The sequence below is a fragment of the Monopterus albus genome, unplaced genomic scaffold (genome assembly GCF_001952655.1).
Source record: "Monopterus albus unplaced genomic scaffold, M_albus_1.0 scaffold98.1, whole genome shotgun sequence".
NCBI lineage: Eukaryota > Metazoa > Chordata > Actinopteri > Synbranchiformes > Synbranchidae > Monopterus > Monopterus albus.
The window spans coordinates 2,303,477-2,317,094 of NW_018127978.1; the positions used below are offsets into that span (position 1 = coordinate 2,303,477).

Genomic DNA, 13,618 nt, shown 5'->3' on the forward strand with positions numbered 1-13,618 from the left:
CTTGGACTGTGCTTCCAGATGCTCCATTTTGTCCGTTATAGTTATTAAACTCTCACACGTTTTGTAGACGTCATCCCTCGTTTCCTTGGTTTGTGTTTTCTGTTCACCCATGGCAGCTTTAATCACATCCACCTCTCGCTGGGTAAACTGCAAACTCGTTTTTATCTCCTGTATTTCTCTGGTCATGTCGTCGAATCTCTTGTTGTTTGTCTCCATAATTAGTTGCACGAAGCCTTTGAAGCTTTCCTGCTGTTGGTTCATCAGCGCGATGTACATCTGTTTCTGATGATCCACGATGTCCATTACTTGCGCCACTCTGTGATACATTTCTTCTGCCTCCATATCCTCAGTCGCTTCTGATTTATTAGCTCTTTTCCCTCTTTGAGGCATTTTAGTAGTTGTAAAGTATGTTCAAAGACTTGAAGTGTAGAACAGACAAGAGGAGCAGTAAAGACGTCTGCTCTCGCTTGCAACCCGGAAATCCAGAGGAATACCAACAAAAGCCTGCCAACAATATTACATCATAATAATGCTTTAACTTGGGCGTGCCCCATAGCCGAATGGTTATGGTGCACCATGTGCCCTGCTGACAGATCTGTTGACCGGTCTCTCACTCCCTCTGTTTCCCTTGCTTCCAGTGCACCTCTCTGCAACCCACTGAATAAATAAAAGGTGGGTTAAAATGCCTGGAAAAATATTTTAAAAAATTAAATAAATAATGTTGTAACGCTAGTGTTATGTATTTTTATTACCTCTGCCATAGGTGGGAGTTATGTTTTTGTGGGCGTTGGTTTGTTTGTTTTGATTGTTAACAACATAACTCAAAAAGTAATGAGCAGATTTTAATGAAACTTTTTGGAGAGGTATGGTATGACTCACCAAACAACAAATTAAATTTTGGTGCTGATCCGTCACATAATTTGGATACAGGATTTTTCTAAAAGGTTGACTGTACTGTATGTGAGCCCCTTGTGGCCAATATGTGTGGCTGCACTACCAAGCACAGGAGTCAAGATTAGTGCACCTAATAAGTGTTGTGTGCATCTATGAAGAATTGTTAGTACACATTGTTATGTCATTCTGCATGGAACACTTATTTAGCCATTTGTGCCATTTACTATTCACTCATGTTAATGTACTATGTAAAGCTAATCTGTTTTTGGTCATGTTCCTATAGCTACCAGACATGCTACAGTCAAGGGGGTAACACAGAAAGCAGGTTAAGTTTGTTCAAGGAGAAACATGGAAAACTCCAGACATTTCACTTCCAGAAGTGAAGATTTACTCTATGCAGTGACAGCTGGGCAAGAGCCTGATTTTGAGCCAGGCTCAAAGGTGTTAACATTTTCATCCATAGGACTGGTATAGAGAATGTGAAGGCGCCATGTTGAATTTTGAGACTGGGTGCCATTTTGGGAGATAAGCACTGTATTTACCTGCATATATTCTTGCTTTTTTAAGCTTAAAAGTTGCTTAAATCATTTGGATCTTACTCTACTGACTGTAGTAATTCAAAATGGGTAGCCTTAGCTAGTTGTAACTGATGGTAGCTAACTCATAGCGGACGTACAGATCCAGTCTATGAGAGCGACAGACAAATGACTCTGCGACCTAATCTCATCTCTGTTTGTGAGCTAATGCTAGGTAGCTGCTGTTGGCACATAACACAAATACTGCAGATGAATCAATTTCTGTCTTATGTGTGTGTTCAAACTGAACTGAAGTTAAACAATCTAAAGACAATGCTGCCAAATGCTAACCAAGTGTATGTAAATTTCTGACCCACAGGGATGTGATGAAAGAAATATAAGCTGAGATAAATCTTTTTCTCTGATTTTATTTTGACATTTCACATTCTAAAAATAAAGCAAGTGATCCTAACTGACCTAAGACAGGGAATGTTTATAGGATTAAATGTCAGGAGTTGTGAAAATCTGAGTTTAAATGTATTTGGCTAAGGTCTATGGAAACTTCTAACTTCAACTGTATATCTCTATGACTTGGTTGGCATGGACTGTCTTGCTTTGTTTTTCCATTGTATTTTCTGTGTCTGTTTAGAGACACACACTCACAGCTGGGCAGAGGGAGAGCACAAGATGTAAAGGATTGCTCCATAGTGCAACAACCAGCCAGTAACGGAGACTATATGAGCAGTTTATCAAACAGGTGTTGAACACGCAGAACACAGGCTTGCAGAAATGTGATACCACTTTGCCCACAATCCACTCACTAAAGTCTCTGAGTGGATGTCTTTCATCTCTATTATTTTGTTAAAATAACTTTCAAACTAATAATGATATCAGTGTCATTCCAAATGCCAACAGTAGGTGTTCATGGTCAAGCAATCACATATAAGAGTTAAACTATCATGGGAATATTGCTTTTATGGCATTATGGAGAAACGAACTTGCTCCTTGGCGGAAGCTGCACTTTCCGGGTGCTGTCTAGTTAATCATTCATTAATCATGTCGCCCCACCCTCACCCCACAAAATTATATTATGGCAGTAAGAAGAAGAATATAATTAGGAAATAAAACATTGAGTAACTTCATCTTAAGTATTATATTAAGAAAATATTTTCACTATCTACAAAAGAAAAAGTACTTCAGAACATATATACATCATATCTTGTGTCATAAATACATGTCTGGCATTTGTAACAAACCATGCTGCTCGAAATCTGTTTGGAAACTCAGCATGTTTTGATGATTTTAACTGCAGATGGACCTCCTACCCTGATAGACATACAGATTATGGCAGTGAGCGCTGTACAGTAATTAAGAGTTATTGCCTCTGATTTTGATTTTTCAATACTGGAATTTATTATGATTGATTTTGACTATTTTATATTCATGTTTAAAAGAAAGCAGGGACAGAGCCGTATCTGCAGATTCAGTACCCAGTGAACATGTTGCAGGTGAAAGGAGAAAGCAGACATACTTTAGTTCAGCTGTGTGGGCAGCCATGAGGGTCCGAAGTGATTTATCAGCAAGAGGACAGCCTGACAGACTGGAAGATAAGTTATAGAGAGGACTTCAGAAAATCAGAGAACAGGATATCTAAATATGAGCTAAGAAATGAGCTAGAATTAGACAACAGAGCCAGGACTGGCCGCACACACACGCACAGGTAGAATAAGACATATTTTATTATCTGATTTCTACAGAACTATTAAAAGTAATGTAATAGTGGTTGCAGTAATAGTGGGCAGGAAAAATAATAAGGTGTGAACATGTCATCGGACATTTCAAGCCAGAGTGCAGGTTTTACCTTCGATGTGATGCGTAGTTCCCAGTGATATGTCCACTGCCATCACAGCCTGGGGTGGGACATCTAGGGCCAAAACACACACTCATAGATGAGTCTTTTGCCTCTGAAGATGGTGGTATACTGACATTTCAGATCACTTTAGACTTGTTTTTGTCCCCAAAGAATTTAGGCCTTTAATACAGGATTTATTACTGGGTTTATATGCGTCTTAGCAACAACTCTGAACCTAATGCTGTGTTCAGGTCATATGGGATGGATTGTAGAGATGGTAAAGATTCCTATGTATGTTTACAAATTCACACAATCTAACAACTAAAGTTAGTTGTGTGACTGCAGAGTTGGTTGTGTGGAGGATAAAATACTATACTTGGAAAATATACAGTAGGAGAATATCAATTAGATTAGAGTTTAATTACCTAGGATAATGGTAATATTTTAGCCGCTCCTGTAACATTAAATGCCAAGTCAGATATAATAGCTTTCAGAAAAAAAATTTCCTAGTTGTAGGCTAAAATTTTGACTTGGATATTGATGTGAATGCTATTAACAGCTAGTATTTATAACTATTTACAGTATTGTGACTCTTATGAGATGAACACAAAGGTTTATATTTTTAGGTTGCATAATTGTTTGAATGACTGATTGACAGGTGTCTCACTATCATCATTTTTTTGTTAACTATTTGCTGCTCACATGTTTTATTGTTAGGCACTTTGTATCTATTTGGAAAAGTGCTATTAGTATTATTATTGATGCTTGTCCAACCTGAACTGTTCTGAACTAGTCTTCACAAATGCATTTCCTGACAAAAATGTATGTGGAAACTGAAATCGTGAACAAGCACCCTGAAAACGCTGGAAATGAGCTGAACTTCATTATCAGAAGAAGGTGAGAACTTGAGAGCATTCCTAAAACAGTTGAAGGGAAGGTGTAATCCTGAGGTCAGAGGTAGAAAATCCATGGCTTAAAGTTCTAAAAGAATAAGTAATGTTTACTGACATCTGACACATATATTTTGAAGGCAGACCAACCTGTGTGTGTGTGTGTGTGTGTGTGTGTGTGTGTGTGTGTGTGTGTGTGTGTGTGTGTGTGTGTGTCTGCAGGCCTGACAAAGTAGGGGAAAAAAGCACCTGTATGTGAGCAGTCCCAAAGCAGTAGGAGAAACAAGAAGGGGTGTGTATGTGTGCAGCGTTTGGTGGTTTAGTGACTGAGCACTTAGAAAACAGCAGCAAATATCAGTGAAACATGGGCTTCAAAAAAATGTCTAATGAAGGAAAACTATAAGTCCTATCGAAAATACCTCTTCACTACCAGTGGCAAGAGGTTTCAACAAACTTTTGATCCCCTTTATGTCAAGATATTGCAAAAAATGAAGGAAGAGTGGTGATGTAGAAATAGCCCACACTTTTGCCTGGAGGACATTATCAGAGGTGATTTTTACATTGGAGCCTATGGGAGAGTGAGGCGACACTGTCTGTGGAATGTGCCACTTTATGCAAAAACCAGTTCATCCTATCACAATAATCATATTCGAATTCTTCACAATTTTCTCTACCTTTTTCATATATAACGTGTGTGTGTGAAAGCTTAAGGTTGGCAGAATAAAAGCAGAAAACCAGCAGGAAAGTCGTGAAAAACACACAGAGACTCAGAGCAGGGGTCACGTGACTCTAGAGTGAGGCTATAGAAATAAATAGCCACATTGAAAATGAATGGGGTGGCATATAAAATGTAAATGGAGATTATGCAAAAACCATAAAAGATATCAAAAAGCTGTTTACAAGTTCAATAGCTGAACAAGCCCTGAGTTGAGTAAAGTTTAAATTGTGTTTCTAGCTGAAAGTATGCCAGACTTATAAAAAGAGGTTCAAAGAGAAGGAATATTTGAAGACTCTCCCACTGACTTCCATTATAACATTATGTTGCAAAATGCTGTATATTGTAAAAGGTATAACAGATATCAAAAAGCTGTTAGTACAAATAGCTGAAGACTTGCTGAATCTTTTACAGCTTGAATGTTGTTTATAGCTGAAAGTATGCCAAAGCTGTAAAGGCTGGAAAAGGAGGAACATTCTCCCATTCACTTCCATTATAATTATATGTTGTAAAAAGCTGAATTTAATAAAAAGTATAAGTGTTCAAAAAAGCTGAATACATGCCATAATGTCCTTAAAATGCTGCACAGTTTGATATTTGAATGATTTTTCTATCTGAAAGTATGCTGGAGCGATTAAGGTTCAAAGAGGAGGAACATTTGAAGACTCTCCTATTCATTTTTATGGGAATTTTTTTTGAAAAAAGTTGAATTTATTAAAAAGTATAAATGTTACAAATAAGAAAAATACAAGCACACATGTCTTTAAAAAGCTGAACAGTTTGGTATTTGACTGGTTTTTCTAGCTGTAAGCATGCCGGAGTTAAGTGCCAAAAAACATATGGAGGAAATAAAAAAAATAAACAGGATAACATAGTGTGGATGCTGACTCAGCATCCACGCAATGAAAAAAAAAAAAAGGTTCCTCAATATTACAATTTTAATGGTGGTATGTTAAACATTGTGACTTACACAAGAACCTCTTTTTTGCAGTCTTTTGGCTGAAACTTGACCTTGAAGTTGGTGGTGGTGACCTCACCGGGGTACCTCCTGTCCCCCAGATCCTCTTGGTCTTCTTCCTCACCATCAGATGAGGTACATGAGGGAGCCATAAACTCCACCTGAAGACAAGTAAAAACATATGTAATATGCATAAAGCTGCACAAAAACAGGTTGTTGATGACTGTTACAACATTATCTTTCACTCTCCTATACTGGATGTGTGTAGTATAGTACCTCTTCATGGTCTTCCTCTTTGACTCCACTTGGTTTGGTGAAGTCCAGCGGTTCCTCTGATTCTGGGTGAGTGTGACTCTGAGACAAGGTGGCTCCAGTGTATTGAGAGGATGAAGGCTCTGGAGACTGCATGCCTTCCCTCTTGGTCTTCTTCATGCTGAGGTCCAAGGTCCCATTTTCATCAACTTCAATGTCTGACTCCTACAGAGTTCAGATACACAGTCAGTGCAACTGAAATGGGCAGAATATTAAGGAATGAGAGTGCAGCACATGGTGCATTGTTGTGTTAATCTAAAGTTATCCCCAAGAAGAATGTGTCTGAATGAAAGCCAGAGAACCTTGGTGCAGGTCTCCCTGGGCTTGGTGTTGAGAGTCTCTGGTCTCTCCCAGCAACGGGTGGACAGGTTTAGAATGGCTGTTGCTGCCATGTGGGCTGCCTCTGCATCTTGGCTATACTCATAGCCACCGGATGATAAGGTGCTCTTAGAAAATCCTCCTGACATACTGTGACTCGGGGCGGAGGCCTTATGGAACGTTTTAGCTGTGTGGGAATGGTGCAAAGTGAATTTACTAGAATAAGAACAGGAGTCGGGCAAATTACACACAATATTTATCACAGACAGCCCTGACATCATAGAATTTTTGTTAAAACCAGTAAATTTTGTCAAAGTTTTATTGTCAGATTTTCCAATGTTACCCTTAATTTTACATTTTAACAGAATTTCTCTCTGAGGGATTGATAGTCTCTCTCTTCCCATCTATCTATACTCATGAAATGTAAAAACACACCACATATTTGTTAAATTACAGAAATGTGGTGTGTTTTTAAATTTCATGAGTATATACAGTATGTATATGCCATGTCAAAATCAAATATAGAAATGGAGCATGGAGCTGAAGTTTGTGCAGGTCTTACATTTGAAGGCTTTGGATGATGTTTCAGTGGTACTGGGTGTCTTTGGAATAAGCATACGCTTTCCAAACACCTGGACATCAAAGCTTGCATAGTCAAAAGACACTTTGGAGTATTTCTCCAGCTCCTTTGCCAGGTTAGCCCGTGGTGTGGTGGTCACGGTGTTGGGCCGGTAGCTGCCATACTGAGGGATCTCCAGTTGTTTCACAAAACACATTGGCCTGGAAGAAAGTTATTAATTATACATTATTCCTGTAGTGACACAGACATACAGTGGCTTTATGCTCTTAGGGCTCTATTTTCCTGCCAGTGTAATTTCTGCATCACCTCATTCGCAGTCATTATGCAGTTTTCTTGGGTACATGTCTACTCTTTGTTGAACATTAGTGTGTTTGGTATTTTCCTTCCATGAATAAATGTGCTTATGCTGAAGCAGGGGGAGAAGAGCAGTTGAGGCTGTGTGTTTGCTAATTAGGCAGCGCAATGCCTGCATAGACATATCAGACAAAGGAAAAACAAAGTGACACTGAAAGCCAAGAGGATCACTCTAAATTATGAAAACTGTGCCTCAGAGCACTGGAGGACAGCTACATTAGCCAGACACCACAGCCTGACATCCTGTGAGGGAGAAAATTCAGGGATTTGTCTTGAGAAATGTGAAGTTAAAGAAGTGCAGAATGGTTTTGACAAATGCAGGCTGTTGCCTGATGGGTCAACACTGCCTTTTGGTTACTGAAATGGCTCAATATAGTTGGCAGATAGATGCTGATGTTGTCAAGTTGTGTACACCTTGTTCTGTTTCTGTTTGTGGCCCTTTGAGGTCTGGAAAAAACCATCAGCTCAGATACATGCACATTTTTATTCAAAAACCCCAGGAATAAAGCCCAAATCAATGTTTTAGCCCAGCAAATGTATCCTCACAAGAAAAAGTATTTTATGGAGAGTTATGCTGATGTGATGTGTGAAACTTTTAAATATTTATTAGTGGACCTGACACAGTGCTGTCTGGACCATCTGCATCTACACAGTGGATTATTCCCCAGTGAAACACCTGCTGTTATGTCCCAACCAACAAGAACATAAAAAACCAGTACAGAGTCTGTTTCCCTGGTGTAAGCACGATGTCGGTGAGATTAAGACATAAACTGCCTTTGCTTAAAGCCTTATTAACTTTGCAGAAGTATTCTAGATCAGAAAGAGTTAACACACTAGGGATATATCGCGCTGGACTGAGAAATGAGTTTATCTCCAATTGTGACATCACACTGTGGAAAAAATGGTATTTAACGGATAATTAATTATCTCGACCGCTGCATCTGCAGGGATGTTTCCCCCATCACCTGTGGTTATTTTCAAAGAGGCAGTAATGTTGAATTCAAATCAATATAACAGGATTGATTGATAAAAAAAAATTCTGAGAGATGCTTTGTGCGATGGAGGCTACAGGATGTAACTCCACATATCCTCAATACTGAGTTGCGTTAATGGGGCTGTGAACAGATCCAGTTGTGTCAAGGTGCATTTGGCTGACTTGGGGTGAATGAGGGCCATTTTCTAAAAGATGTCATTAGATTCTTGTGAGATGTGTCACTTCCGACGAAATTGTAAGGTGTGAATGATTGGAGTGCATTTTTATTCAGTCCTCTCCTGAGAGACGTACAGTATATGACAGCAGATAAATTCCTGAGGCCTCTGGTTGTGTGCCAGAGGGCTTCCGGGCTGCCACCATCAGGGTGCTGACTGCGTGTTTTGTTAAATCTCATGCTGTGATTTTAATATGTAGTTTGGCGGTTTCAAATGATTTCCGGGCCAAAGGCATGACAAACAGTTTTGCAAATATTCTTCCTATGCCTCTCCCATATAACACGAGCACCCCCTGGAATACTAGTAAACTGCTCCCTGCTTGTGACATATAATATTGTATGAAGTGGCATTGATCCTGATGGAACATCTTCAAAATCCTTTGATGGGTCTAAAATGTAGTTTCACAATGATTTGCCTGTATGTGAAATTAATAAATTCACCCATGTCACTTTTCTATTTTAATGTTTGCAATGTGATTTCTGGACAATGGCAGAGAGTGGGCCCTCTAATATGAGATGGTTATAACATCACCAGAGTTGCCCTGAACTGCAATTCTTAAGAGAGGTGCGTATGTCACCAGCTAGTTGGTAGTGTATAATGTCTAAGTAAATGTATAGATTATTTAGCCTGGCATTTATATCTGCACCATATGGCGCCACTGTTCTATCAGCGATCGTATTATAAATTTTGGATTGAAATCCCGGCATATAGGCCAATGTTGGATCAAATATGATGGTGTGTTTCGGGTCACCGAGAGCTACTTTCTTCATGTTTGTATTGTATACTAGCAAGATATCCAACTTTGTTTAAAAATGTGGTTAATTTCCAATATAAGCTTGTCTATTGTATCATATAATTTCTCGAACAGGCTGATGCAGGTGGGGCCTATAGAATCAGAATCAGAATCTGCTTTATTAGCCAGCTGTCGGACACACACCGGACCCTGGTTCATCAGCTCTCAATGAGTACATATCCCCATGCAAGGGGCAAGTAAACCATAAACCAGCATAAGGCTGTGTAATATAATAAAATAAGCAGGATTAACAAGCAACAAACAGTGCAAACAATGCAAAATAAGCAGTATAAACTGTCTATCATGAAATGATACTGTGTAGGTTTGTGTATATGTATGTGTCTTGTTCAAACAGCCAGTCTTTCACATCTTCTGTTTTTAACTTTTCTCCCAACTCCTCCTCAGCAGGATATTTTAATCAGTCAACTCCACCCAACAACCCTGGATGATCTGGCTTATAATAAATGTCATGAAGCACTTGTTTAAGGAGAGGATTTGAACAGCTGTGTTTAGATGGCTCAGCATTGGTAGCGCACACTCTGCACAATGATTGTATGTGAGCAGTGATCAGTATTTTAACCACCTTCACCAAAGTCAGTTTAATAATTCGGAGCACATCGGATCTCAATAAACCCTCCACTTCATCCGTGCACTCTACTGCAGCAGCAGCAGAGCCGGAGGAAGAGTCAGGTGAGATGTACTGTAAATGTTGGTCTTACTTCAGTCCTCCACCACCTCCTCTCTTGGTGCAGAACTAGCTGGCATATCGGTTGGGGTGTCTGTGGGATGGCGGGTAGCAAGCCTAAGTCACCTCGCTGGTCCATGGGCCATATGCTGGTGAGTGAAACTCTTCCTTGTTGTCCACTTACAGTGGCTCCTCCAGATCCACAGACCAAGGCAGATCCTGGTCCCTTGCTTCAGATGAGGACTGCCATGCTCTAAACAATGCCAGCTAGGCCCTTTGCCATACATGTTTACTGTAACTCATTCTCCCAGGTAAATACAGTGGGCTCCATGTGGGGTTAAATTAAACACCACAGTCATGTGATTTCCCCTTTTATCCATCCATCCATCCATCTTTGTCCACTGTATCTGAGGCCGGGTCGTGGGGGCAGTAGTCTGAGTAGAGCCCCCCAGATTTCTCTTTCCCCACACACCTCCTCTAGCCCTCAGGAGGAACCCCAAGGTGTTCCCAGGCCAGCCGGGAGACATAATCTCTCCAATATGTCCTGGGCCTGCCCCGAGGCCTTCTCCCAGAGGGACATGCCCAGAATACCTCCCCAGGGAGGCATCCAGGGGGCATCCTAAACAGGTGCCTGAGCCACCTCAACTGGTTCGGCTCAATGTGGAGGAGCAGTGGCTCTACTCCTCACAGGTGACTGAGCTCCGCACCCTATCTGGAAGAAACTCATTTCTGCTGCATTACTGCGGACACCGCACCAATCCAGCTGTCAATTTGCCGCTCCATTTTTCCCTCACTCATGAACAAGATCCTGAGATACTTAAACTCTTCCACTTGAAGGATCAAGTCGCCCCCAACCTGTAGAAGACAATCCACCTTTTTCTGATTGAGAACCATGGCCTCGGATTTGGAGGGCCTAATTCTCATCCCCACCGCTTCACACTGGGCTGCAAACTCCTCCAGTGCACGCTGCAGGTCTTGAACTGATGAAGCCAACAGAACTGCAAAAAGCAGGGATGAGATTCTACGGCCACCAAAACAGACACCCTCTGTTCCCTAGCTGCGCCTAGAAATTCTGTCCATAAAAATAATGAACAGAATTGGTGACAAAGGGCAGCCTTGGCGGAGTCCAACATGCACCAGAAACAGGTCTGACTTACTGCTGGCCATGCGAACCAAGCTCCTACTCAGGTCATATAGGGAACGGACAGCCCTTAACAATGAGCCCCGCACCCCATTGTCCCGAAGTACCTCCCACAGGATGCCATGAGGGACACGGTCGAAGGCTTTCTCTAGATCCACAAAACACATGTGGACTAGTCGGGCAAACTCCCATGAACCATCAAACACCCTAGTGAGGATATAGAGCTGGTCCAGTGTTCCACGACCGGGGTGAAAACCGCACTGTTCCTCTTGAATCCAAGGTTCAACTATCGGCCGGATTCTCCTCTCCAGCACCCTGGCATAGACTTTCACGGGGAGGATAAGAAGTGTGATCCCCCTATAGTTGGAACACACTCTCCGGTCCCCCTTCTTAAAAAGGGGGACCACCACCCCAGTCTGCCAGTCCAGAGGCATCGTTCTCGAACTCCACGCAATGCTGCAGAGTCATGTCAGCCAAGACAGCCCCACAACATCCATAGACTTGAGAAACTCGGGGCGGACCTCATCCACCCCTGGAGCCTTGCCACCAAGGAGTTCCTTGACTACCTCTACAACTTCAGCCAGGGTAATGGGCAAGTCCCCTCCTGAGTCCCCAGCCCTGGCTTCTTTATGGAAGGCGTGTCGGAGGGATTGAGGAGATCTTCAAAGGACTCCTTCCACCGGCCAATGATATCCTCAGTTGAGGTCAGCAGCACACCATCTCCACTGTAAATAGTGTTGGCACAACACTGCTTCCCCCTCCTGAGCTGCCGGACAGTTCTCCAGAATCTCTTTGAAGCCAACTGAAAGTCTTCCTCCATGGCCTCGCCAAACTCCTTCCAGGCCAGAGTTTCCCCTTTTATGTAATAAAAAAAACTCTGATGTGTGATCCATGGTCTCTTATTGTTTGATTGGACACTCTGTTCTATTCCCATGAGAAACCCCAATAATAAAGCAGGTTTTTTTTATGTCACACAGGTGGTCTTCTAATTTCCCCAGTAAAACAGTAAATGCTGGAAAAAAGGATATGGGGGTGGTTGGGGTTGAGGTGATGGGGATGGAGGGCGGTCATAAATCTTGTGTTCCAATTACATTGAAAACAATACAGCAGCATAATAGTTGATGTGATACCTCATCAATTTCATTCTGACTGCACCTACTCATGATGTATTCCTTCCTATAATAATATGGTCAGTGATGCTTGGCTGTGCATGAAAGTGTGCTGCATCTGTGGTCACCAAAATTGCAAAACACCCTTGAACACATCCATAATCACCTTATGCCTGGAGTTTAGACACAAGTTTAGCACTGCATTCTCTTGCAGGAAAATAGAGCCCTTAGTTTGCATTTCTCACCTGAGCACTCTGTCAGAGTTGGAAGAGGGTTCACTGGTTGAAGCCGGTAAATTAATATGCTTGTCCTGGTTCTTGTTCAGTTTAGCTGCTGCAGCAATGGGGCAGCCAGACAGACTGACAGAAGACACATACAGTATCCAAACATATGCGTTAAATGAAATACAACTCTTATAAATACATAAACAGGAGTTTGAGTTATGGATAATGTAAGACTTTTAAAGACACTAAAGTATGTGTTTATGAACATTTTGGTAAAATGTAACTGTAAGAAAGTGAAGGATAAAAGGCAGAGATAATCCTCGATTCTCCACAAAGCTGTCAAATACAGCATAATACATGAACAAAAAAAAGGTATGGGCCATAGCAGAGCAGAGAGATATATAAAGTGCAGCTCCTGTCTAACTGAGGTGTGAAGTCAATATTTATGACTTTTTTTTTTTTTTTTGACTCGGCTCACTTTTCGCACTTAGCTTTCACCTAGATCAAACGCTGTCAACTTTTATGGCCCCTAATCGAATTGAATTAAACTAATTACATACAGTACGTCAAAGGTTTCACATGTAGGCATTAGATTTTCATTTCAAAACAAATTATTATAAAAACTTAAAACTACATCAAGGGATTTTATTAGGGTTTCCCAGGGATAATATGACCAACCATCACTTCCAGGGTAAGGATCACACATCAAAGGGTTTTTTAAACTTCCCCTAACAACTGGACAGAGCAGCAACCCTCAGACAGTTTGTTGGTCTCTAAATATTTTATGGATATAAGGCTTAATATTTCTCTCTAAATTAAATACTTAAGCATAGGAAAAGTGAATGTTTCTCCCCCACTGTATGGGTTCATTTAGTTTCAACAAAGTTTACCCCCAATGGCTTTGACAGATGTAAGGCTTAAAACGAATAAATTAAATCTCTATTTTCAGAATTGCTATAATCAAATAAACAATTCTCTTAATTTAAGTATGGGGAAATGCGAGTGTTTCAACCCAACAATTTGATTTTAAGGAAGTTTACCCCCATTAGTTTTGTTAGAGGTAAGGCTA

The 13,618-nt window shown here is 40.9% G+C and overlaps 1 protein-coding gene across 1 annotated transcript in view; it reads right to left on the bottom strand.

Moving 5' to 3' along the window:
- The window catches only part of myt1a (myelin transcription factor 1a), an 82,105-nt gene that overhangs the window by 29,977 nt on the left and 38,510 nt on the right, over positions 1 to 13,618 (bottom strand). The window contains 7 exon segments of the mRNA XM_020609075.1: positions 2,941 to 3,009; positions 3,271 to 3,333; positions 5,837 to 5,985; positions 6,101 to 6,301; positions 6,439 to 6,641; positions 7,017 to 7,234; positions 12,571 to 12,684. Of these exon segments, the coding sequence (XP_020464731.1) occupies positions 2,941 to 3,009; positions 3,271 to 3,333; positions 5,837 to 5,985; positions 6,101 to 6,301; positions 6,439 to 6,641; positions 7,017 to 7,234; positions 12,571 to 12,684 (1,017 nt within the window).